The sequence below is a fragment of the Stenella coeruleoalba genome (assembly GCF_951394435.1).
Source record: "Stenella coeruleoalba genome assembly, chromosome: 3".
In the NCBI taxonomy this organism is placed as follows: Eukaryota; Metazoa; Chordata; class Mammalia; order Artiodactyla; family Delphinidae; genus Stenella; species Stenella coeruleoalba.
Window position 1 is genome coordinate 122,074,625 of NC_137148.1, and position 26,678 is coordinate 122,101,302.

Sequence of the window (26,678 nt, forward strand, 5' to 3'; positions counted from 1 at the left end):
AAAAGAAGAATACTCCATGACATGTAAAAATTCCATTTTCAGCATCCAAAAATAAAGTCTTGCTGTCACACGGCCACACTCATTCTTTCCGTATTGTCCACGGCCGTTTTCACACCACACAGCAGAGCTCAGGACTTTCAAAAAGACTGTATGTTCCACAAAGCCTAAAATACTTACTGTCTGATCCTTTACAGGAAAAGTTTGCCAACCCCTAGGTGAAACCTTGCTCGCGCGCTCTCTCTCTCTCTCTCTCTCTCTCTCTTCCTTTAAAATGCAAATACTTGCTGGTCTAGCGACATCTGAGGTCCCTAATGCCTTGGTGAGAATGCGTGTACCTGGTCACTTGCAGCCCTGCAGGGAAGAGGCAGCAGCAGATGCCTGGGAGGCACCAGCTGAGCCCCCATAGCCATTCATATCTGCCTCTGGGTACACAGCTGTCACTTTACACCTTGTTTTGGCATTTACCTAACTGCTGCCTTCTTACCCTAAACTCCATAACAGCAAGGTAACTGGTGCCTCCTGACCCCCTCCAGGGTTAATCCTAGTTGAGCCTGGCATGGGGAAATATTTAGTAAATGTTAGTAGATGTCTGAGTGAGGAAGTGAGTGAAACCCAGTGAGTGTACCAATGTGTCTGAGTCAATAAACGTAGACAAGAGACTGAAGAAATGGCTGAAGTAAGGAATGATCAAGTGATCTAGGGGTTGGATGAAAGACAGGAGACATGGATGAGTGAGGGAATGCTTGTAAGAGTGAGGAACTGAAGAAAGAAGTATACAAGTGAAAGTGGGAGATGGGCTGTCTACAAATGCCACGTAAAGGAGGTGAAGGGCGTCACCGCCAAGCTCTGCTGATCCCCTCATTTTGCTATGCTTGCTCATGCCCTGCCAGCCGTGGGGATTTTGTGCTTAATCAACACCCTCCCTTGCTGAGGGTGTGCCCATGCTTTAGTGCTTTAGCGTCTAGGGCTTCTGTCAGAGGACAAAAACACCTGCGCCCCTGGGCATGAGGCCGAATGGCCGTGCCTCCCTTACTGTGGTCTCCCATATATGGAAAAGATATACCTTCAGCTGATGCATCCTCAGCCCCATCCCTTCTGTGCACCACACGGGAATAGGACCTACCCCAAAAGCTGAGGTCCCCACAAAGGCACACTTTCCCAGGGCAAGGGATGGGCAACATGTTGATTTGGATGACATTCATGGCCACGGTCATCCTAACCAGGTGGGAAGACGTGGAATCAAAAACACCCTCTCCAAAGCCAGCCCCTCCCGGTATTCTGTTTCCCTCCTAGCACGTATTTTTAAGTGTCTTTCCTTGTTTTTTGCTTTGTGTATGTTTATTGTTTTGCCTGTTCCCTCACTAGAATATAAGCTCCCTGAGGACAGAGCCAGGCACATGGAAGTCTCAATAAATACTTGGCGAAAATGAGTGAAACACAGTCTGGAAAACAAGTCATGTAAACCAACCCCTTGAACCAGCTACCAAGACAGGATCCCCTCTCCCAATGGGGACCTGACCTGACTCTGCCACCAAATCCCACGTATGACCTTCAACATGCCATTTCGCCTCTCAGAGGCTCAGGAGATTAAATTAGCCTATCTTTAAGGTCCCTTGCAGCTCTCATATACTACAGTTCTAAAGCCAAGGGGAGTGGGCTTCAAGGTTCATATATAGTTAGTTAATAAGAACCTCAGTTCCCTGACCACAACTCTAAAAAAAAAAAAAAAAAAAACTTTAACTGTCTGGCTCATGATGGAGATAAAGTGACACTGGGTGTAGTAACATCTCTGTTTTGGCCAGCGGCCATCTGAGCATCAAGTGTGACTATCCAAATGCAGCCATTCCTCTCCCTTAAGCTTTGCTGAACCTCTGCCCAGAGCCAAAGCCTGGCCTGACATCCCGCTGCCGGTGCCTTATGAAAGCCATGAAAGTGTACCATGAAACCCCAGGGAGAGAAAGGACTGGGAAATCTCTTCTCAGCCATCCTTGCAGGATTCCCAGAAACCAAGCATACTTGCCCTGGCTCAGCCCAGCAAATAAGGTACAAACATTGGGAGAGGACTTGTCTGAGCACTCCAACCCTCACAGACTCCTGCGCTCTGAGAACCCTCCAGCCCTGACAGCCTCTTGATCCAACCTCCAAACTGCACACACTGCTTTGCATACTGTAGGGAGTTCTGAGAGGGTCGGCTGTCAAGTCAGGATGTTTAGGTTTGAACCCCAGCTCTGCTTACTTGCTGGCTCTATGGCCTTGGGAAAATTACTTTCATGGGTTTTGCCTTGACTTTCTCATCTGTAAAATGGGAATGGTGATGATGATAATAATAGTATTTAGCCCTTTGGTGTGTTGTGAAGATGACCTGAGCTAATAGGGTGCTTAGGAACGGATGATCCCTAGGAAGCGTTCAAATATTAGCCCTTGTGGTGGTTGTGATTTGCAAAATCTGGGGATGGTGTTCCCCATCTTATCTCAGTGAGATTGCACATGCCTTAAGGGCAGGGACTACACCTTCCTCTCAACCCCATCCTCACATTGCCTCATCCAAGGCTGGGAACACTCAGAACGCTTGTCAGTCAACAGGCATCAGACATTCATTCTCAAATGAATGTCTGCTAGTCAAAATCCATGGGCACTGGCACCTAGCCTTCTTTTGAGAAAAATGACACAGGTTGTGAGAAGAGGCTGAGCTAAGGAACATCAAGATAAGGTAAAGAACAAAAAGTAGAACTCTCCATCCCCCCCCAAAAAAAATATATATATATACCTTGTTTGGTGTTAACAACTTCTTAATGCCAACAGAAGAGAGAACAAATAAGTGGCAAGAAATTAACTTTCTGAAGATACCAAGTGAACTTGACACTGTCACATGATTTCTGGGCTCACTAAATTCTTTTTCTGGCCGTGCCATGTGGCTTGTGGGATCTTAGTTCCTTGACCAGGGACTGAACCTGAGCCCTCAGCAGTGAAAGCACCAAGTCCTAGCCACTGGACCACCAGAGAATTCCCTTCACTAAATTTTTTAGAAGGGAATTTTTTTTTAACTTTCCTTTAAGTCCTGCTTCAGTTTGCTTCTCCAGCTACCTCCCTCAAAGTGAAAGCCACAGGCCTATAAAGATTGAGAGTCCTTAGAGAAAAACCTATTAAACCTCACCTAAAACAGATGAAGGAATTTAGGACCAGGTAGGTAAATTTAGGACTAGGTTAACTTCCCTAGGGTCACCTGGTAAAAGAGTAATAAAGCAGGGAGCCATACCTAGGAAAATCTGAATTCAGAACCCACGTTTTTAGCAATTATGCCATATTGTCTCCTGACTGGTTTTGGTTTGCTGCTTTCCCCATCCAGCTCTCCCTGTGGGTCCATTTTCCTTAGTTCAGGAAATAACTGTCCGCCCCACTCTCTCTGCCATAAAGAGGCACGTTCTAAGTCATGGAGTCTGTATCAGAGGCCAGTACAGCATGTGAATTTCTAGATGTTCAGAAATGACTCCTCTTTGGGTTGCTTGTGTCTGGAAGATGTGCAGGCAGGACCCAGGTTCTGTCGGGTTTTGAGACAGAAGAGTTCTCGCACAGTCTGCGCTATCCTGGTGAGCAGTGGCCTTCGTCATCGATCCCCAGGACCTAGCACAATACTTGGTACTCCATAGATGCATGGCAAGCATCTCCTGGGAATAAATGCCATGTGAGGACCCACAGCAGATTTAGGAGGAACTTTGCTTGTTTAGATTTTTATGGCCCCTAATGAAGCCCAGGGAGAGGATTTAATTATAATTATTGCCAAGCAGTTACTTCCTCAAATGGACCGTTATGACTAGGAGGGCAAGGGTTATAATTAAGGTTTTGGTATACCGTGGCATTTCAAAAAGCACTAATAGCACTCAACTCATCAGATTCTGCTTTGGTACAAAATCCCACCTTGCAGGCACAGGCTGTTAGGCTCAGGAGAACATGAGGTCGAAAATGGAAGGGGGAGTGGCAGGGCTGGGGATACTTTTTGCGCAACCAGAGGACCCACCTTAAAGAAGGGGATTTTGCCTTTCTGGTTTGAGGTGTGGCCTTTTTTCTGCATTTTCCCAAGAAGCCAGTGCAGAGCACAGCTACAGAGAGGTGCCAGACCCCATCCTTCACTGGAAGCCTCAGGGTACATGAGAAAAGCCCAGTCCAGTGTCAGGAAAGGACTCCTGAATGTCCCACACACAGGGCTAGGTGCCCGTCACTCAGTCTTTCTCAAAGGGAATCTGGACTATTGAGGCCCTTGTGTCCCAGAGAATGAATATTTCCTCCTTAAAATCCAATCTCGTGTGAAGCAACTATACTCCAATTAAAAATTTTTTTTAATAAAAATTTTTAAAAATCCAATCTCATTGAGAAAGTCCTATCTTCTGCTGCTTCTTCTCACACATCTGCTTTGTATGTCTCCCCTCTTGGAAGAGTAACAATGTTACAATTTGGGGGGTATTTCGTATGAGCCAGATGTTGTGCAAAGTACTTTGCGTATATGTTCTGTTGAATTCTCACAAGAATTCTAAGGGATAGCTACCGTTATTGGCCCCTTTTATAGATGAGGAAACTAAGGCTCAGAGGAATTATGTCTGAGCCTCACACAGTTGGTTACAGTGCCAAATTTCAAACTCAATTCAGACGGCCCCCAAAGTCCATTCTCTTAGCCATGGTGGCCTAGTGTTTCAAGGATTTATAGAAATCCACCAAATCAGTGACTGTCCCCATGCAGTTCTTCTTGAGTAATGCCATGGGACCCTGGAGACGCTAAGAACTTGAACTGACAGTGTGGTGGTCCACGTCACCTGGGTTTTTCCAAGCATCACCTTTTCTCCCCAACGGAGGCCGTCAAGCAAATTAATCAGAAATTTATCTTCAGCAAACATGCTTTATGAAAATCATTTTACATCTGGGACACAGTTCTTGGCAACTCTTTAGAATCGTATAATAACCGTTAAAGAAATTTACAATCTTCCCACAAAGAGAACCCCAGACCAAGACAGGTTTACAGGTGAATTCTTTCACGCTTTCAAGGAGGGGATAATTTCACTTTTTACAAACTCTTCTAAAGAATGGAAGAAAAGAAAACATTTCCCAACTCATTTCATGAGGCCAAGATATTCTTAATATCAAAAACCAGAAAACAACAACATCGGAAAGGAAATTTTGAGCTCTACTTCAGTCATAAACATAGATGCAAAACCCCTCAAGTGTCTATTAGCAAACCAAATCCAGAAATATAGGAAAATAGAATATACCATGATTAAGTTGGGGTTTTCCCAAGATTTGAAAGGTTAATTTAACATTATGAAATTAATTGTGTAATCTATCGCATTAACAAATTAAAGGAAAAAAGATCTTTTCAATAGATAAAGAAAAAAAGTTTGATAAAATTCTCTACCCATTCATTACACATATTTTAAAAGTCTTAGCAAGGGCTTCCCTGGTGGCGCAGTGGTTGAGAGTCCGCCTGCCGATGCAGGGGACACGGGTTCGTGCCCCGGTCCGGGAAGATCCCACATGCCGCAGAGCGGCTGGGCCCGTGAGCCATGGCCGCTGAGCCTGCACGTCCAGAGCCTGTGCTCCACAACGGGAGAGGCCACAACAGTGAGAGGCCCGCGTACGGCAAAAAAAAAAAAAAAAAAAGTCTTAGCAAACTAGGAGTAAAAGGGAACTTCCTTAACACGATAAATGGAATCCATGTAAAATCTACAGCAAACATCACACTTAATGGTAAAATGTTGAAGGCATTCCCTTTAAGATTAGGAAAAAGAAAAAAAATGTCTGTTATGTTTCTACTCAACACTGTCCCTCCCAGAGTACCTGGCCAGTACAGGAAGATAGGAAAAAGAAGTAAAAGGTTAAGTATTTGAAAAGAAGAAACATAGTTGTCATTATTTTTAGATGATACTGTTGTCTATATAGAGAACTCAAAAGAATCCAGAAAAATGTATTAGGAATAAATAAGAACTTAGCAAGGTTACTGCATACAAATCAACAGAAGAGAGTTAATTGCACTTCTGTACTCTAAAAAGAAAACAGAGAATTCCCTGGCAGACCAGTGGTTAGGTGGTGCTTACACTGCCAAGGGCCCAGGTTCAATCCCTGGTGGGGGGACTAAGATCCCACAAGCTGCATGGCATGGCCAAATAAAATAAAATAGAATTATTAAAAATAAATAAAAAGAAAATAGAAAAATATTTTTTTAAAAAAAGATACCATTTACAACAGCTACTCAATTTTTAAAATCCAACAAAAGATATGCAAGCCCTTTATGGAGAAAATGTATCAGACTTTACTGAAAGACATTAAAGAAGACCTAAAATGGTGGAGGAGGGATGGATTGGGGGTTTGGGGTTAGCAGATGCAAACTATTATATGTAGAATAGATAAACAACAAGATCCTAATGTATAGCACAGGGAACTACATTCAATATCCTGTGATAAACATAATGGAAAAGAATATGAAAAAGAATGTATGCATGTATAACTGAATCACTTTGCTGTGCAGCAGAAACTAACACAATACTGTAAACCAGCTATACTTTAATAAAATTAAAAAGAAGACCTAAAATAAATGAAGAACTATGCCATGCTCTTGGATAGAAAGACTCACTGTCTCCCCAATTTTATTTATAAATTAAAATCCCAGTGGGTTCTTTGTGTGGAACTCAAAAGGTGATTCTAAAATTCAAATGGAAGGACAAAAAGCCACTAGCCAAGATGCTTCTAAAAATGAAGATGGAATTTGGTTGGGGTGAAGAGTGGGACCTACCCTATCAGATATCAAATTTTATTTTAAAGTTATAATAATTGATGGCACGAATTTAGCATAGGGATTCTATTAAAGCAATGGAACATACTGGAGAACCTAGAAACAGACAACATGGAGAATTGATTTATGACAGAGCAGGCTTTGCAGATCAGAAGGGAAGGATGAACCATGGTGCTGGGCTAATTGGGTATCCATGTGGAAACAGATGAAATTGGATTCCTCCCTTGTCAAAAAATCAATTCCAGGTGGATTAAAGACTTAAATGGGAAAGACAAAACTATAAAACTTTTAGAAGACAACATAGAAGTATATCTTTATGACCTTGGGATAAAAAAAATAGTATTCAAGATTCTTCAAAAGCATAAGCCATAAGGGAATATATTGTAAATTTGACTCTATTAAAAATAAGAACTCCAGTTCTTCAGAAGACACCACAGAGTAAAAACACAAACTACAAAAAATTCATATCCAAAATATTAGAACTCCATAACTTAAGAAGAAAATAACCCAAGAGAGGGGTGGAAAAGCAGACAAAGGAAATGAACAGGCATTTCATATAAGAAACAAGAATGGTCCATAAACATTTGAAAAGAAACCCCAGCTCATCAGTACTCAGAGAAATTAATTTGAAACCACAATGAGATATCATTTCACACCCACCACAAACAGGTATTAAAAAGCTCAGCATTAACACACGCTGGTGAGACGGTGGGGTAACAGGAATTGTCATTCACTGCTGGTGGGAGTGTAAATTGTTACAGCCACGCTGGGAACCAGTTTGTTATTGCCTAATAAAACTGAGCAGGCTCCTACCCTACGGCCCATCAATTCTACTCGTAGGTGTAGATCCTGGGGAAACTCTTATACGTGTGCACGGGGAACATATACAAGAATGTTCATAGCAACATCCTTCAGGACAGCCCCAAACTGAAAATCACCCAAATGACACATAAATGATAGGATGGTTAAATGGTGGTAGATGCATACAGTGAATGAAATACAGGACAGCAGTGAAAACCAACCACGACAACTTAGTGTTAAGCCGGAGATGCGAGTCACAGAAGAACACACGCAATGTGAATCCATTCACACTGTGTTCAGAAACAGGCAGACCTCAGCCACATATGGTTTAGGGATGTATACCAACGTTGTTAAAAATCACATAGAAAATCAATGGAACAATTAATAAAATTTCAGCATTGTAGTTAGCTCTGGGAGGAGGGAAGAGATCTGATTAGACAGGAATATGAAGAGGGCCTCTAAGTACAGTATTCAATTCCTATTTTTATTCTGTTTCTTGAGTTGGGTGGTATGTATGCAGGTGTTAGTTTTGTTATTCTTCTTTAAATAACAAAAAATTATATACACTTATTTCTACGCCTACTGTATTTATAATTTAAAATGTCAATAACGAGGGAAAATAACAGAGTGGAGATGGGGGTGGGGGGCATAGAAAGGGCAGGGGTGACAGAAGCAGTGTGACCTGCTCAAGGAGCTGAGAAAAGACCCCACAGCTGAAGGAAGTGAAGCGGGGAGGGAGAGGGGAGGAAGGTGAGGCTGGAGAGTGGGGCAGGGGCTAGACCACAGAGCACATTCAAAGCTTCGATGACTACCTAGAAAATGGAGATGTAGTTGGCTTCACAGCATTATATAATATTACCCCTGCTGACCTCGCTGTGTACTTTAGAAGACATTTTTCGAGGTGGACCTAAAGGGACCTGCTGCTAGCTCATGATCGAGTTTTCTTTTTCAGACAACGCTTTTACTCCCAGGGCAAATCAAAGCACTGGATGGCGGCTCCCTGCTCATCCAGAACAGGGAGGCTTTGCAGGCCGGACTGGTTCTGAGACAGGCTTAGAGAAGGAAGGCGAGCAGTCTGGCAAAAGGAGCTCTGACTCTGTTGGGACATCGCTTTGGCCAGGGAAGGAGGAAGATAAACAACAAAACAAAAACAACGTCATATTCAACCTCCCTCCAGATCTATTGTATATTACGGGGGACACTGGCCAGGGATGGTGGTTGTCATGAACATGACATACCTGTGAACATAAAAACAGAATGCTGAATTTGGCTACACGGCTTCTTCCTGGGATGCAGAAACATGCCTCACATACTTGAGCCCTCTAGCCAAATGGAGTTAAGTGCTAACCTTGCTGACTCACAGAAGGGGCTCCGGGCCAGAGTCCTTGCTCCTGGTGTCAACTTAACCAGTGACTTGCTGGCCATCTCCCGAACATCATGTAATCTTTCTATCTTGGCTTCTTCATCTGTAAAAATGGGAATTGATGACAGTGAGGTCTGTGTATCACAAGTTAGTGCTGGAATCGTAGGCTGTGAGTGAAATACCTCTTGGAGATCAAGGCAAGCGTCTCCCAGCAGCGCCCAGAGCACCTTCAGCCCCACCCCTCGGCGGCGCCAACATGCACCACGTTTACATAACTATGGGTTTAAGTGTCTTCCCTGGTATACATGGTGAGGTCCACCTGAGGAAGGAGCTCTATGTGTCTTGTTCGTTGCATTAACTCCAGTGCCCAGGACCAACTATGGCCCACACATTGCAATTGCTGACTGTGGCTCTTAAGCCTCTTTTTTTTTTAATTTAATTTAATTAATTTATTTATTTTTTAACATCTTTATTGGAGTATAATTGCTTTACAATGGTGTGTTAGCTTCTGCTTTATAACAAAGTGAATCAGCCATATGCATACATATGTCCCCATATCGCCTCCCTCTTGAACCTCCCTCCCATCCTCCCTCTTGCGTCTCCCTCCCTCCCTCCCACCCTCCCTATCCCACCCCTCTAGGTGGTCACAAAGCACTGAGCTGATCTCCCTGTGCTACGCGGCTGCTTCCTACTAGCTATCTATTTTACGTTTGGTAGTGTATATATGTCCATGCCACTCTCTCGCTTTTTCACAGCTCACCCTTCCCCCTCCCCGTGTCCTCAAGTCCATTCTCTAGTAGGTCTGTGTCTTTATTCCCGTCTTGCCCCTAGGTTCTTCATGACCTTTTTTTTTTTTTTTTTTAGATTCCATATATATGTGTTAGCATACGGTATTTGTTTTTCTCTCTCTGACTTACTTCACTCTGTATGAAAGACTCTGGGTCCATCCACCTCACTACAAATAACTCAATTTTGTTTCTTTTTATGGCTGAGTAATATTCCATTGTATATATGTGCCACATCTTCTTTATCCATTCCTCTGTCAATGGACGCTTAGGTTTCTTCCATGTCCTGGCTATTGTAAATAGAGCTGCAGTGAACATTGTGGTACATGACTCTTTTTGAATTATGGTTTTCTCAGGGTATATGCCCAGTAGTGGGATTGCTGGGTCGTATGGTAGTTCTATTTTTAGTTTCTTTTTTTTTTTTTTTTGCGGTACACGGGCCTCTCACTATTGTGGCCTCTCCTGTTGCAGAGCACAGGCTCTGGACGCCCAGGCTCAGCGGCCATGGCTCACGTGCCCAGCAGGCTCAGCGGCCATGGCTCACATGCCCAGCAACTCCACGGCATGTGGGATCTTCCCGGACCGGGGCACAAACCCGCGTCCCCTGCGTCACCAGGCGGACTCTCAACCACTGCGCCACCAGGGAAGCCCCCTATGTTTAGTTTTTTAAGGAACCTCCATACTGTTCTCCATAGTGGCTGAATCAATTTACATTCCCACCAACAGTGCAAGAGGGTTCCCTTTTCTCCACACACTCTCCAGCAAGCCTCTTTTAATTAAAGACGAGAATGAATTTTTAACTTCATAAAGTTCAGTGGTCGACTCTAGATTATCCATAGTGTTGGTATAGAAACTACCGTATAATAGTTAATTTTCTGTCTCTAAAATGCAGCCCTCCTCCCGACCCTAAGTGAACACTCTGTAGGTTCAGGCCCTTGTTAGCTCCTGGGAATACTGAGATGCATGACCACAAGGGCTTGGGAGTAGGTCACACTCTGTTGAGGAAGATAGTACCCCATACCCACCAAGCTACTGAAAGGCATGAGCCCCGGAGGAAAGAGCTGAGTGCCACAGCATGGGGGTGGGGTGGGGGGGAAGAGCAAACTTACATTTGGGAAAGCCGGGGACCTGAAAACTCCTCTAGAAGAGTAGGGCTGCTTACTGCCATCCCCCACCGCATCCTTGGGTCCTGGTCTCGGTCCAAGACCTCGCAGGGCCGTCGCATAAAAGGAGCTGCTCAGCCCACCCCACCCCACCCTGCACAGCAGCTAATCACTTGGTAGATCAAAATAAGTAGAGTTAATTAATATATACACACTACTATATATAAAATAGATAACCAAATCTAAAAAGGAGTACAAATGAATGTATTTACAAAACAGAAATGCAATCAGAGACTTAGAGAATGAACTTTTGGTTACGGGGCTGGGGGGGAAGGGTGCAGGGAAGGGATAGTTAGGGGGTCTGGGATTGACATGGACACACTACTATATTTGAAAAGGATAACCAACAAGGACGTACTGTGTAGCACAGGGAACTCTGCTCAGTGTTATGTGGCAGCCTGGGTGGGAGGGGAGTCTGGGGGAGAATGGATACATGTACATGTGTGGCTGAGCCACTTTGCTGTGCACCTGAAACCATCACAACATTGTTAATCAGCTATACTCCAATATAAAATAAAAAGTTAAAAAAAAAAAAGATAACCAACAAGGACCTACTGTGTAGCTCAGGGAACTATACTCACTATCTTGTAATAACCTATAATGGAAGAGAATTTTGTAAAAGAATATATATATATATATATTTATATATATATATATTTATATATATATATGTATAACTGAATCACTTTGCTCCACACCTGAAACTAACACAACATTGTAAATCAACTCTATTTCAATAAAAATTTTTTAAAATAAGTAATAGTTATTGAGCACTTGCTTACAATGCGCTAAATCCTGTACATGGATTCTTTTATTTAATCCTCCTAACAACTCTATGAGACAAATACCATTACTGCCCCCATTTTAACAGATGACGAAGTGGAGGAGCCACAGTGTTCAGTCCTTGCCCAAGATCACACATCCTGGAAAATGCTAGAGCCGCATGCTTGAGTACTAGGCTAGACCTGCCTCCAGACTCCTGGACAGGAGCTGACTCTGTGCCCACATGACTGATGAGGCTGGCACAGGGCCAGTGGAATGTTGCAGCAGCTCTGTGCCAGGCGCCGTGCCCCCTTCCTTCCTCACTTAACACCTTGAGACCTGAAAACACCCAGAGGCCACACAGCGGTAGATTCTTCTGTTCCCGATAAAGACTTCTTTTAAATGAGTCATTTCCTTCAAAAAGGAGGAAAAACTGTTTTTAGATAGCAGCAGAAATACCCACCCCTACCCTCAAGTACATACCCTTTCCCTGATCCTGCTCAGATCCCCAAATCCTATCCCAGGAAGCACCAGATGCTAGAGGACCTCGCATGCAGCCTCACAAACCCTTTCTGGCTCGGACACCTGAGGTCACAACTGACCTCAGGAAACCACCCGCCAGAGGCCCGTTCACTCAGACAGGCTGGGCGTCTGTCTTGGATGCCAGTGACAGGAACAGACTTGCCTCCTCAGAAGTTGGCTGTCTACCTGGTTGTCTTTATTTACTGCGTGGTGCCTTTGTTTCTGTCTTGTTCTGTCTGTCCTCCTTCCCTGCCTTTATCTATCTTGCTCTCTTTTCCTATCACTCCATTCATTCATTCATTCATTTTTGTTTTCACCTTATTTACTGAGCTTCTGTCTGATGCATAGGTTTCCACCTTTGATTCCTCTCCTATTCAGGTGGCCCCCTGCCATGAGGGCCACTGCCTAGCTGTTCACTGTGAAGCTGAGCCATCACCCTTATCTCCTTCGCTGACCAATCCCAGAGCTTGGGCTGGGTCAAGCAGTGGCCACTTGGATGTTTCCTGCCAGCTAGATAATATATTCCTATTTTTTAACAGCTTTATTGAGCTATAGTTACATAAAGTTCAACGATTTTAAGCATACAGTTCAATGACTTGGCAGATGTAAAAAGGTAATGACTAACAAAATCAAGATATAGAACATTTCTATCACCCCCAAAAGTTTCCTTGTGCCCCTTTGCAATCAATCATCTCTCCCCATCCCTGGCTCTTGGTAATCCCTAATCTTGCCGTCACTATAGTTTTGGCTTTTTTTAGAATGTTACATAAATGGCATCACAGAATATGTAATTTCGTGTTTCATGCTTCTTTTACTTAGGATGATGTTAAGATTCTTCCATGTAGTTGCATGTATTCCTGAGGAATATTCCCCTGTGTTTGTACCACAGTTTGTTTATTCGTTCACCCATTGATTGGCATTTGGGTTGTTTCCTGGTTCTGGCTAAAATAAAGCTGCTATGAACATTCATGTACAAGTCCTTGTATGGACATAAGTTTGCATTTCTCTTAGGTAAAAACTTGTGAGTAGGATGCTGAGTAGAGTGGTAAGTGTATATTTCACTTTATTTAAAACAGTCAACTTGTTGTCCTGTGTGGTGGCACCATTTTACATCTCCATCAGCAATATATAAGAATTCTAGGGCTTCCCTGGTGGCGCAGTGGTTGGGAGTCCGCCTGCCGATGCAGGGGACGCGGGTTCGTGCCCCGGTCCGGGAGGATCCCACATGCCGCGGAGCAGCTGGGCCCGTGAGCCATGGCCACTGAGCCTGCGCGTCTGGTGCCTGTGCTCCGCAACGGGAGAGGCCACAACAGTGAGAGGCCCACGTACAGCAAAAAAAAACATTCTAGTTGCTCCACATCCTCACCACCACTTGGTATGGTCAGTTTTTAACTTTAGCCATTCTTATAGGTGTATAGTGGTATCTCATGGTGGTTTTAATTTGTATTTTCTTGATAATTGTTGATGTTGAGCACTTTTTCATGTACTTACTGGCCACTCAATATATCTTCTTCTGTGATGTCTTTTGCCCACTTTTTAATTGGATTATTTGTCTTCTGAATGGGTTACGAGTTTCCCCAGTCTTTTCTTAATCTCCCTTTTCTTCTTCTTTCCTCTATCCCTCTGGATCTATCTCTTTCTCCCACTGTGTCTCAGTCTCAGTTTCTGACTCTCTCCCCAACTTTCAGAGTTGTCCACTATCTCCCTCTCTCCCTCCTCCTCCTTCTCCATTTGTATTCTTCCTTCTCCTCTCAGACACCTCAAAATCTGAGAATCTGTCCTCGTTTCCCATTCCACATTAGAAGGAACTCCATCACAAGCCCAGTGATTTCCGTTCTGGCAGGGTTCCATGTTCCAAAGAGGGGGAAAGATCCCTTCTCTAGTCGAAGACCTAGAGAGGTAAAAAGCCTGGTATAATGAAGGGATGACTTTTTTGCATGCTGGCATCTTCCTCCTCCCTAAGTCATTAATAGTGTTTATGGATGGCAGGGCTTTTTACTCAAACATAACACTGGAAAGTCACAGGTGTTAAGTGAGGTTCATCCTGCTTAATCAGTGGTCCAACAGCCTACACAAACATAAGATTAGTTGTTCACACAACAAGGCCCTCCCTTGGCACATCTCCCGATCCCAGCAGGGTTTTATCTTGCCCAGTTGCAGGGAAGGAGATCCTAGCCCAAAGCCAGCAGCTTGTTTAAGGAAACTAGTATGAAAGTGTTTGATTGCAAAGCTCAGAGCACTTTATGCAGTGTTAGAGACTTTCAGATGGATAACCATGCAATAGTCTTTGGGGTTTTTTTAAATACAATTTTTAAAGGTCACACTCTATTTACAGTTATTACTAAATATTGGCTATATTCCCCATGTTGTAAATACATCCTTGTAGCCTATCTTATACACAATAGTTTGTACCTCCCACTTCCCCACCCCTATATTGTCCCTCCTGCCTCTCCCCACTGGTAACGACTAGTTTATCTTCATATCTGTGAGTCTACTCTGTTTTTGTGATATTTATTTGTTTGCTGTATTTTTTAGATTCCACATATAAGTGATATCATACAGTATTTGTCTTCCTCTGTCTGACTTATTTCGCTTAGCATAATGCCCTCCAAGTCCATCCGTGTTGCTGCAAATGGCAAAATTTTGTTCTTTTTTATGGCTGAGTAGTATTCCATTGTGTCAGTATACCACATCTTCTTTATCCATTCATCTCTTGATGGACACTTAAGTTGCTTCCATATCTTGGTAATCATAAATAATGCTGTTGTAAGCATTGGAGTGCATGTATCTTTTCTTTTTTTTTTAATTTTTGAATTTAGTTTTATTTATTTTTTTATACAACAGGTTCTTATTAGTCATCAATTTTATACACATCACTGTATACATGTCAATCCCAATCTCCCAATTCATCACACCACCGCCACCATCCCCCTGCCGCTTCCCCCCTTGGTGTCCATACGTTTGTTCTCTACATCTGTGTCTCAATTTCTGCCCTGCAAACCAGTGCACCTGTACAATTTTTCTAGGTCCACATATATATATATATATGAGTTAATATATGATATTTGTTTTTCTCTTTCTGACTTACTTCACTCTGTATGACAGTCACTAGATCTATCCACGTCTCAGCAAATGACCCAATTTCATTCTTTATTATGGCTGAGTAATATTCCATTCTATATATGTACCACATCTTCTTTATCCGTTCGCCTGTCGATGGACATTTAGGTTGCTACCGTGACCTGGCTATTGTAAACAGTGCTGCAATGAACATTGGGGTGCATGTGTCTCTTTGAATTATGGTTTTCTCTGGGTATATGCCCAGTAGTGGGATTGCTGGATCATATAGTAATTCTATTTTTAGTTTTTTAAGGAACCTCCATACTGTTCTCCATAGTGGTTGTATCAATTTACATTCCCACCAACAGTGCAAGAGGGTTCCCTTTTCTCCACACCCTCTCCAGCATTTGTTGTTTGTAGATTTTCTGATAATGTCCATTCTAACTGCTTTGAGGTGACACCTCATTGTAGTTTTGATTTGCATTTCTCTAATCATTACTGATGTTGAGCAACTTTTCATGTGCTTCTTGGCCATCTGTATGTCTTCCTTGCAGAAATGTCTATGTAGGTCTTTGGCCCACTTTTGAATTGGGTTGTTTGTTTTTTTAATATTGAGCTGCATGAGCTATATATATATTTTGGAGATTAATCCTTTGTCCATTGATTTATTTGCAAATATATTCTCCCATTCTGAGGATTGTCTTTTCATCTTGTTTATGGTTTCCTTTGCTGTGCAAAAGCTTTGAAGTTTCATTAGGTCCCATTTGTTTATTTTTGTTTTTACTTCAATTACTCTAGGAGGAGGATCAAAAAATATCTTCCTGTGATTTATGTCAGAGTGTCCTTCCTATGTTTTCCTCTAAGAGTTCTATAGTGTCCAACCTTACATTTAGGTCTCTAATCCATTTTGAGATTTTCTTTGTGTATAGTGTTAGGGAGTGTTCTAATTTCATTCTTTTACATGCAGCTGTCCAGTTTTCCCAGCACCACCTACTGAGGAGACTGTCTTTTCTCCATTGTATATCCTTGCCTCCTTTGTCATAGATTAGCTGACCATAGGTGTGTGGGTTTATCTCTGGGCTTTCTATCTTGTTACATTGATCTATATTTCAGTTTTTGTGCCAGTAACATATTGTCTTGATTACTGTAGCTTTGTAGTATAATCTGAAGTCAGGGAGTCTGATTCCTCCAGCTCCACTTTTTTCCCTCAAGACTGCTTTGGATATTCAGGGTCTTTTGTGTCTCCATACAAATTTTGAGATGATTTGTTTTAGTTCCGTAAAAAATGCCATTGGTAATTTGATAGGGATTGCATTGAATCTGTAGATTGTTTTGGGTAGTATAGTCATTTTCACAATATTAATTCTTCCAATGCAAGAACATGGTATATCTCTCCATCTGTTGGTATCCTCTTTAATTTCTTTCATCAGTGTCTTATAGTTTTCTGCATACAGGTCTTTTGTCTCCCTAGGTAGGTTTATTCCTCAGTATTTTATTCTTTTTGTTGCAGTGGTAAATGGGAGTGTTTCCTTAATTTCACTTTCAGATTTTTCATCATTAGTATATAGGAATACAGGAGATTTCTGTGCATTAATTTTGTATCCTGCAACTTTACCAAATTCATTGATTAGCTCTAGTAGTTTTCTGGTGGCATCTTTAGGATTCTCTATGTATAGTATCATGTCATCTGCAAACAGTGACAGCTTTACTTCTTCTTTTCCAATTTGTATTCCTTTTATTTCTTTTTCTTCTCTGATTGCTGTGGCTAGGACTTCCAAAACTATGTTCAATACTAGTGGTGAGAGTGAACATCCTTGTCTTGTTCCTGATCTTAAGGAAATGCTTTCAGGTTTTCACCATTGAGAATGATGTTCGCTGGGGTTTGTCATATGTGGCCTTTATTATGTTGAGGTAGGTTCCCTCTATGCCCACTTTCTGAAGAGTTTTTTTTTTTTTAACCATTTTAAAAAATATTTATTTAGTTATTTTTTTGGTTGCGTTGGGTCTTCGCTGCTGCGCGCGGGCTCCCTCCAAAAGCGGCGAGCAGGGGCCACCCCTCTTTGCGGTGCGCAGGCCTCCCAATGTGGTGGCCTCTCCTGCCGTGGAGCACAGGCTCCAGGTGTGCAGACTTCAGTACTGGTGGCACACAGGCTCAGCAGTTGTGGCCCGCAGGCTCCAGAACACAGGCTCAGCAGTTGTGGCACACGGGCCCAGTCTGGAGAGTTTTTATCATAAATTGGTGTTGAATTTTATCAAGAGCTTTTCTGCATCTACTGAGACGATCATATGGTTTTTCTTCTTCAATTTGTTAATATGCTATATCACATTGATTGATTTGCGTATACTGAAGAATCCTTGCATCCCTGGGATAAATCCCACTTGATCATTGTGTATGATCCTTTTAATGTGTTTTTGGATTCCGTTTGCTAGTAATTTGTTGAGGATTTTTGTATCTATATTCATCAGTGACATTGGTCTGTAATTTTCTTTTTTTGTAGTATCTTTGTCTGGTTTTGGTATCAGGGTGATAGTGGCCTCATAGAATGAGTTTGGGAGTGTTCCTTCCTCTGCAATTTTTTGGAAGAGTTTGAGAAGGATGGGTGTCAGCTCTTCTCTAAATATTTGATAGAATTCACCTGTGAAGCCATCTGGTCCTGGACTTCTGTTTGTTGGAAGATTTTTAATCACAGTTTCAATTTCATTACTTGTGATTGGTCTGTCATATTTTCTATTTCTTCCTGGTTCAGTCTTGGAAGGTTATACCTTTCTAGGAATTTGTCCATTTCTTCCAGGTTGTCCATTTTATTGGCATAGAGTTGCTTGTAGTAGTTGCTTAGGATGCTTTGTATTTCTGCGGTGTCTTTTGTAACTTCTCCTTTTTCGTTTTTAATTTTAGTGATTTGAGTCCTCTACCTCTTTTTCTTGATGAGTCTGGCTAACGGTTTATCCATTTTGTTTATCTTCTCAAAGAACCAGCTTTTAGTTTTATTGATCTTTGCTATTGTTTTCTTTGTTTCTATTTTATTTATTTCTGCTCTGATCTTTATGATTTCCGTCCTTCTGCTAAATTTGGGTTTTGTTTGTTCTTCTTTCTCTAGTTCCTTTAGGTGTAAGGTTAGATTGTTTGAGATTTTTCTTGTTTCTTGAGGTAGGCTTGTATTGCTACAAACTTCTCTCTTGGAACTGCTTTTGCTGCATCCCATAGGTTTTGGATCCTCGTATTTTCATTGTCATTTGTCTCTAGGTATTTTTTGATTTCCTCTTTGATTTCTTCAGGGATCTCTTGGATATTTAGTAACGTACTGTTTAGCCTCCATGTGTTTGTGTTTTTTCAGTTTTTTCCCTGTAATTCATTTCTAATCTCATGGTGTTGTGGTCAGAAAAGATGCTTGATATGATTTCAATTTTCTTAAATTTACCAAGGCTTGATTTGTGACCCAAGATGTGATCTACCCTGGAGAATGTTCCGTGCTCACTTGAGAATAATGTGCAATCTGCTGTTTTTGGATGGAATGTCCTATAAATATAAATTAAATCTATCTGGTCTATTGTATCATTTAAAGCTTCTGTTTCCTTATTTATTTTCATTTTGGATGATCTGTCCATTGATGTAAGTGAGGTGTTAAACTCCCCCACTATTATTGTGTTACTGTCAATATCCTCTTTTAGAACTGTTAGCAGTTGCCTTATGTATTGAGGTGCTCCTATGTTGGGTGCATATATATTTAAAATTGTTATATCTTCTTCTTGGATTGATCCCTTGATCATTATGTAGTGTCCTTCCTTGTCTCTTGTAACATTCTTTATTTTAAAGTCTATTTTATCTGATATGAGTATTGCTACTCCAGCTTTCTTTTGATTTCCATTTGCTTGGAATATCTTTTTCCATCCCTAACTTTCAGTCTGTATGTGGCCCTAGGTCTGAAGTGGGTCTCTTGTAGATAGCATATATATGGGTCTTGTTTGTTTATCCATTCAGCAAGCCTGTGCCTTTTGGTTGGAGCATTTAATCCATTCATGTTTAAGGTAATTATCAATATGTATGTTCCCATGACCATTTTCTTAATTGTTTTGGGTTTGTTTTTGTAGGGCTTTTTCTTCTCTTGTGTTTCCTACTTAGAGAAGTTCCTATAGCATTTGTTGTAGAGCTGACTTGGTGGTGCTGAATTCTCTTTGCTTTTGCTTGTCTGTAAAGCTTTTGATTTCTCCATCGAATCTGAATGAGATCCTTGCCAGGTAGAGTAATCTTAGTTGTAGATTCTTCCCTTTCATCACTTTAAGTATATCATGCCACTCCCTTCTGGCTTGTAGAGTTTCTGCTGAGAAATCAGCTGTTAACCTTATGGGAGTTCCCTTGTATGTTATTTGTTGTTTTTCCCTTGGTGCTTTCAATAATTTTTCTTTGTCTTTAATTTTTTCAATTTGATTATTATGTGTCTCGGCATGTTTCTCATTGGGTTTATCCTGTATGGGACTCTCTGCGCTTCCTGGACTTGGGTGTCTATTTCCTTCCCATGTTAGGGAAGTTTTTGACTATAATCTCTTCCAATATTTCCTCTGGTCCTCTCTCTCTCTCCTACTTCTGGGACCCCTATAATGTGAATGTTGTTGAATTTAATGTTGTCCCAAACGTCTCTTAGGCTGTCTTCATTTCTTTTTTCTTTTTTCTTTTTTTTTGCGGTACGTGGGCCTCTCACTGTTGTGGCCTCTCCCATTGCAGAGCACAGGCTCCGGATGCACAGGCTCAGTGGCCATGGCTCACGGGCCTAGCCGCTCCGCGGCATGTGGGATCTTCCTGGACCGGTGCACAAACCCATGTCCCTTGCATCAGCAGGCGGACTCCCAACCACTGCACCACCAGGAAAGCCCCTGTCTTCATTTCTTTTCACTCTTTTTTCTTTATTCTGTTCAGCAGCAGTGAATTCCACCATTCTGTCTTCCAGGTCACTTATCCATTCTTCCGCCTCAGTTATTCTGTTATTGATTCCGTCTAGTGTATTTTTCATTTCAGTTATTGTACTGTTCATCTCTGTTTGTTTGTTCTTTAATTCTTCTAGGTCTTTTTTAAACATTTCTTGCATCTTCTCGATCTTTGCCTCCATTCTTTTTCCGAGGTCCTGGATCATCTTTACTATCATTATTCTGAATTCTCTTTCTGGAAGATTGCCTATGTCCACTTAATTCAGTTGTTTTTCTGGGGTTTTATCTTGTTCCTTCATCTGGTACATAGCCCTCTGCCTTTTCATCTTGTCTATCTTTCTGTGAATGTGGTTTTTGTTCCACAGGCTGCAGGATTGTAGTTCTTCTTGCTTCTGCTGTCTGCCGTCTGGTGGATGAGGCTACCTAAGAGGCTTGTGCAAGTTTCCTGATGGGAGGGACTGGTGCTGGATAGAGGTGGCTGTTGCTCTGGTGGGCAGAGCTCAGTAAAACTTTAATCTGCTTGACTGCTGATGGGTGGGGCTGGGTTCCCTGTGTTCGTTGTTTGGACTGAGGTAACCCAACACTGGAGCCTGCAGGCTCCTTGGTGGGGCTAATGGCAGACTCTGGGAGGGCTCACACCAAGGAGTCCTTCCCAGAACTTCTGCTCCCAGTGTCCTTGTCCTCACGGTAAGCCACAGCCACCCATCACCTCTGCAGGAGACCCTCCAACACTAGCAGGAAGGTCTGGTTCAATCTCCCCTGGGGTCACTGCTCCTTCCCCTGGTTCCCAATGTGCACACTACTTTGTGTATGCCCTCCAAGAGTGGAGTCTCTGTTTCCCCCAGTCCTGTCAAGTCCTGCAATCAAATCCCAGTAGGCTTCAAAGTCTGATTGTCTAGGAACTCCTCCTCCCGTTGCCAGACCCCCAGGTTTGAAAGCCTGACGTGGGGCTCAGCACCTTCAATCCAGTGGGTGGACTTCTGTGGTATAAGTGTTCTCCAGTTTGTGAGTCACCCACCCAGAAGTTATGGGATTTGATTTTATTGGGATTGTGCCCCTCCTACCATCTCATTGTGGCTTTTCCTTTGTCTTTGGATGTGGGGTATCTTTTTTGGTGAGTTCCAGTGTCTTCCTGTCGATGATTGTTCGGCAGTTAGCTGTGATTCTGGTGTTCTCACGAGAGGGAGTGATAGTACATCCTTCTACTCCGCCATCTTGGCTCAGGCTCTCTCGTCATCTTCTACTTGTTGGTCAAGTTCCTCTAGGTCAGGAGTGCATGTATATTTTCAAATTAGTGTTTTTTGTTTTTTTTTGTTTGTTTGTTTTGGACATACACCCAGGAGTTTAATTTCTGGGTCATATGTTAGTTCTATTTTTATTTTTTTGATAAACCTCCATACTGTTTTCCACAGTGGCTGCACCACAGTGGCTCCCACCACCAGTGTACAGAGGTTTACTTTTCTCCACATCCTCACCAACATTTGTTATTTGTGTCCTTTTTGATGATAGCCATTGTCACAGGTGTGAGGTGATATCTCATTGTGGTTTAGTTTTGCATTTCCCTGATGATTAGCAATGTTGAGCATCTTTTCAATGTGCCTGTTGGCCATCTGCATTTCCTCTTTGGAAGCATATCTATTTAGACCTTCTGCCCATTTTTAATCGGTTGTTTGTTTTTTTGATGTTGAGTTGTATGAACTGTTTACATATGTTGGATAGTAATCCCTTATTGGTCATATCATTTGCAAATATCTTCTGTCATTCAGTAGGTTGTCTTTTCATTTTGTCAATGGCTACATTTGCTGTGCAAAAGCTTTTAAGTTAATTAGGTCCCATTTGTTTATTTTTGCTTTTATCTCCTTTACTTTAGAAGACAGATCCAAAAAAATATTGCTACAATTTATGTCAAAGAGTGTTCTGCCTATATTTTCCTCTAGGAGTTTTATAGTATCCAGTCTTACATTTAGGTCTTTAATCCATTTAGAGTTTATTTTTCTACATATCAGGTGGACTCTCAACCACTGTGCCACCAGGGAAGCCCCCTTTCTTTTATATGTAGCTGTCCAGTTTTCCCAGCATCACTTATTGAAGAGAGACTGTCTTTTCTCCATTGCATAGTCTTGTCTCCTTTGTCATAGATTAATTGAACGTAAGTGTGTGGGTTTATTTCTGTGCTCTTTATCCTGTTCCATTGATCTGTGTATCCATTTTTGTGCCAGTACAATACTGTTTTGATGACTATAGGTTTGTAGTATAGTCTGAAGTCAAGGAGTGTCATTCCTTCAGCTCTGTTCTTCTTTCTCAAGATTGTTTTGGCTATTCGGGGTCTTTTGTGTTTCCATACAAATTTTTAAATTATTTGTTCTAGTTCTGTGAAAAATGCCATTGGTATTTTGAAAGGGATTGCAATGAAGCTGTAGATTGCCTTGGGTGGTATGGTCATTTTAACAATATTGATTCTTCTAATCCAAGAACACAGTATATCTTTCCATCTATTTGTGTCATCTTTGATTTCTTTCATCAGCGTCATAGTTTTCAGAGTACAGGTCTTTTGCCTCCTTAGGTAGGTTTATTCCTAGGTATTTTATTCTTTTTGATGCTGTGGTAAATGGGATTGTTTTCTTAATTTCTCTTTCTGATCTTTCATTGTTAGTGTATAGAAATGCAACAGGTTTCTGTACATTAATTTCATATCCTGCAACTTTACCAAATTCATTGATGAGCTCTAGTAGTTTTTCTGGTGGTGTCTTTAGGATTTTCTACTCATAGTATTATGCCATTTGCAAACGAGCAGTTTTACTTCTTCCTTTCCAATTTGGATTCCTTTTATTTCTTTTTCTTCTCTGATTGCCATGGCTAGGACTTCCAAAACTATGTTGAATATAAGTGGCGAAAGTGGACATCCTTGTCTTGTTCCTGATCTTAGAGGAAATGCTTTCAACTTTTCATCATTGAGTACGATGTTAGCTGTGGGTTTGCCATATATGGCCCTTACTGTGTTGAGGTATGTTCCCTCTTTGCCTGCTTTCTGGAGAGTTTGTATCATAAATGGATGTTGAATTTTATCAAATGCTTTTACTACATCTACTGAGATGATCATATGCTTTTTGGCATATTTTTAAAGCTTATTAAAATATATTTCACATAACATACATTTAAGCCATTTAAGATGTACAAGTCAGTGGTTTTTAATATATTCACAGATGTGCAACCATTTTCACCACAATTTTACAATATGTCACCACCTCAAAAAGAAACCCTGTACCCTTAACTATTATTCCTATATCCCCCTAAATCCCCAGCCCCTGGAAACCACTAATCTACTTTCTATATAGATTTGCCTCTTCTGGTCATTTCATATAAATGGAATTATGTTTTTTGTGTCTGACTCCTTTCAATTAGCGTAATGTTTTCAAGGCTTATCCATGTTCTGGCATATATCAATACTTCATTTCTTTTATGGTTGAATAATATTCCACTGTATGGATATACCACATTTTGTTTATTCATTCATTAGTCAATGGACATTTGGGTTATTTCCACCTTTTGTCTATTATAAATAATGCTGCTGTAAAATTCATGCACAAGCTTTAGTGTGGACATATGTTTTCATCTCTCTTGGGTATTGGACTTACTGGGTCATATGGTAATTCTATGTTTAGTCATTTGAGGAACTGCAAAACTATTTTCCAAAGGGCCTGAACCATTTTACGTTTCCACCAACACTGTATGAGGGTTTTGATTTCTCTACATTCTTGCCAACACTTGTTACTATCTGACTAGAATAGTTTTCTGATCCTATACCTGGATTGAAATGTCACACATACATACGCAGCCATACATATATTTCCACAGTCATTGGCACACACATAAAACTATACCCATTCATATTTGCACACACCTCTAGAGTTTACATACCTACACACATAATTCCAGATAGACATTTACAACCATACATACATATAATCACACAGAGTATACATGCTTATCAATCCACAGACCCACATATGTGAACATAATCAGACATACAATAGACCAGTGCCATCATACATGTACATACAATTGTCATGGGTTCTGAAAAAGCATACGCAATTGTAGAAAGAACCAGAGATACATATACTTGGTAATGGATTAGCAACTGCCCAAACACACATATGCAAATAATAGTTATACCCACAAAAGCATAGTCGTAAAAAGGCACACATACCATCGCTTATGAGTTGACAACTAAAGACAGATTGAGTGTATTTACTCTGGATGGCATGGAGATGGTTGAGGTTTCATTAGTCCTTGGTGGACTGGGTAGAAAGGTCTTTTTGTTCATTTATTCATTCTTTAAGCTACAAGTACATATTGGGCACATAAGAAATACAATGATGAAAAAGACATAGTCCCTGCCCTCATGGAACTTACAGTCTAGTGATGGGGGATGGTCAGTAACTAAACAAGGAAACAATCACAGCCTGTGATATATGCCAAGAAGGAAATGAGCAAGGTAAGATGTTAGACAACAGGCAAGGTGCCAGGATAATAGGCAGTTTCCGATACTTTTAGCATTATTGCTCCCTCTTTCATCGTGGAAAAGTAAAGAGGATGCAGATTTACCTTCCTTAAGTCACTGGGTAAACTGCTGTGTGTGTGAGTGTGAGTGTGTGTGTCTGTGTGTGTGTTAATACTGATAGTGTGGGCTCAGGACCTAGACAACCTGGTTTAAAAGTTTGTTTCATACTAGTTAGGTAACTTTTCTTTCCCTCAGTTTCTCATCCAAAAATAGGGATGATAATAGTCCCTTTAATAAGGATTAAATTAGCTGTTACTTGTAAAGCTCTTAAAACTGCCTGGCGAGTGTTAAGTTCTCAATATTAGCTATTGTATCATTTTATGAGAATAGGTTTTCATAGAGGGAGGTGAGTGCAGTGGGAGATGGGTAGGCAGGGGCCCAGGGAAGAGATCGAGGATCCTGGCAGTACCCTGTTGACTGTAAACTAGACAGGTCTTCTCCTCTGCCCTCTCTGAGCAGTCTTTTGGATTGTGACCCTGGCATGCCACCCCAGCAAACGATAAACCAATCTACCACCACTCGGCTCTGCCTACAGCCCCAAACCACAGAGAAGACACATGCTGGGTGGTGCCAGGCGTGGCCCTTGGTTTTTGGTTGTGTCAGGCTGCCTCTGCTGTGGGCCTGGCTGGTGATGTTCACTGGTTCTGCCTGGCTTTTCTGTCTGTGTAGGTCAGCACTTATCACCCTGCACCTGCCTCCCCAGGACATTCCACAGCCATCATCAGTCTGCCCGGCTCCCAGCAACACCTCTCAGCTAACATGTGAGTAAAAAAAGCTCAACCCTCCACTCCCGGTCCCGGCATAGAGGGGTCATCTTTGCCATCCCTCTGCCATCAAGCATCTCCCGTCCCCAACCAACACATCCAGAGAGATAACAGCTCCCCTTCTTTTACAACCTCCAAAGGGAATAATGGTGAAAAACACAAATTACCAAACCACATCATCCTGGCTCATTATTTTACAAAAGTAGAAAGAGACTGGAAGATTATATACCAAAACATTACAGGAAGCTTAGGTACTGAGCAATTTCTATTGTCTTCCTTTAGATTCACAATGCAAGGTCATCAATAGATGTTGCTCTGGTAATCAGCAAGACATAAATATAGCATTTTAGAGGGGAAAGGAACTTTGCAGATGGGAACACTCTCCTAGCCCCTTTGATAAAACCTTTCAGTGTCTCACAGTCCATAGAGTCTAGAAGGACTTCCTAACATCCAGCCTGAGGCCATACACTGGTAACCCTGAACCTGGCAAGCCAAAGTGGGTTATTTTATTTTATTTTTTTTTGCGGTACGCGGGCCTCTCACTGTTGTGGCCTCTCCCGTTGCGGAGCACAGGCTCCGGACGCACAGTCTCAGCGGCCACGGCTCATGGGCCCAGCCGCTCCGCGGCACGTGGGATCCTCCCGGACCGGGACACGAATCCGTGTCCCCTGCATTCTCCTACCACAGCCTCACTATTCCCCAGGGTCTTCACCCCCTGGCTTATACCTGGATATCACCTGCCCAACTCCTGTGTGGACTTCAGAGAGGCAAGTCACTGCTCTAACCCGAAAACATTTCTACCATGTTTCAAGCCCATCCTCCTCCACGCCAACATGCAGCCAGTATTCCACTGCGTGCCAAACACTGAAATTAACACCCGCCTCCCATTTTCCCATGTCCACCTCTGGCCTACATTAAGCTAAGCTCCTCGGGCCATTCCTGGGGATCAGACATGTCCCTACCCTCAGGAGAGGGAGTGGATCAGAGAGGTTTCTCTTCTGACCCCTCAGTTCCCTGAACCTTGATGGCTGTGACCATTGTCTTGGGGGATACGCTAAGCAGTGTGAAAAAGCATCCTAGATAGAACCATCACTTCCAGGTTTGAGACCCAGCTCTGCCACTGATTCCTGGTCACCAGCTCCTTTCTCTATTCTAGACCAGTTTCCCCATTGTCAAAGTGCTTATGTGACCTAAATGAGTGA

The 26,678-nt window shown here is 42.0% G+C and overlaps 1 protein-coding gene across 1 annotated transcript in view; it reads left to right on the plus strand.

The window, feature by feature from the left end:
* SH3RF2 (SH3 domain containing ring finger 2) overlaps positions 1-26,678 on the plus strand; it is a gene marked incomplete at its 3' end in the record, with an annotated part of 125,974 nt that overhangs the window by 85,320 nt on the left and 13,976 nt on the right. The window contains exon 6 of the mRNA XM_079917148.1: positions 25,382-25,473. Coding sequence (XP_079773274.1) covers positions 25,382-25,473 — 92 coding nt within the window. The remainder of the gene's footprint in view (positions 1-25,381; positions 25,474-26,678) is intronic.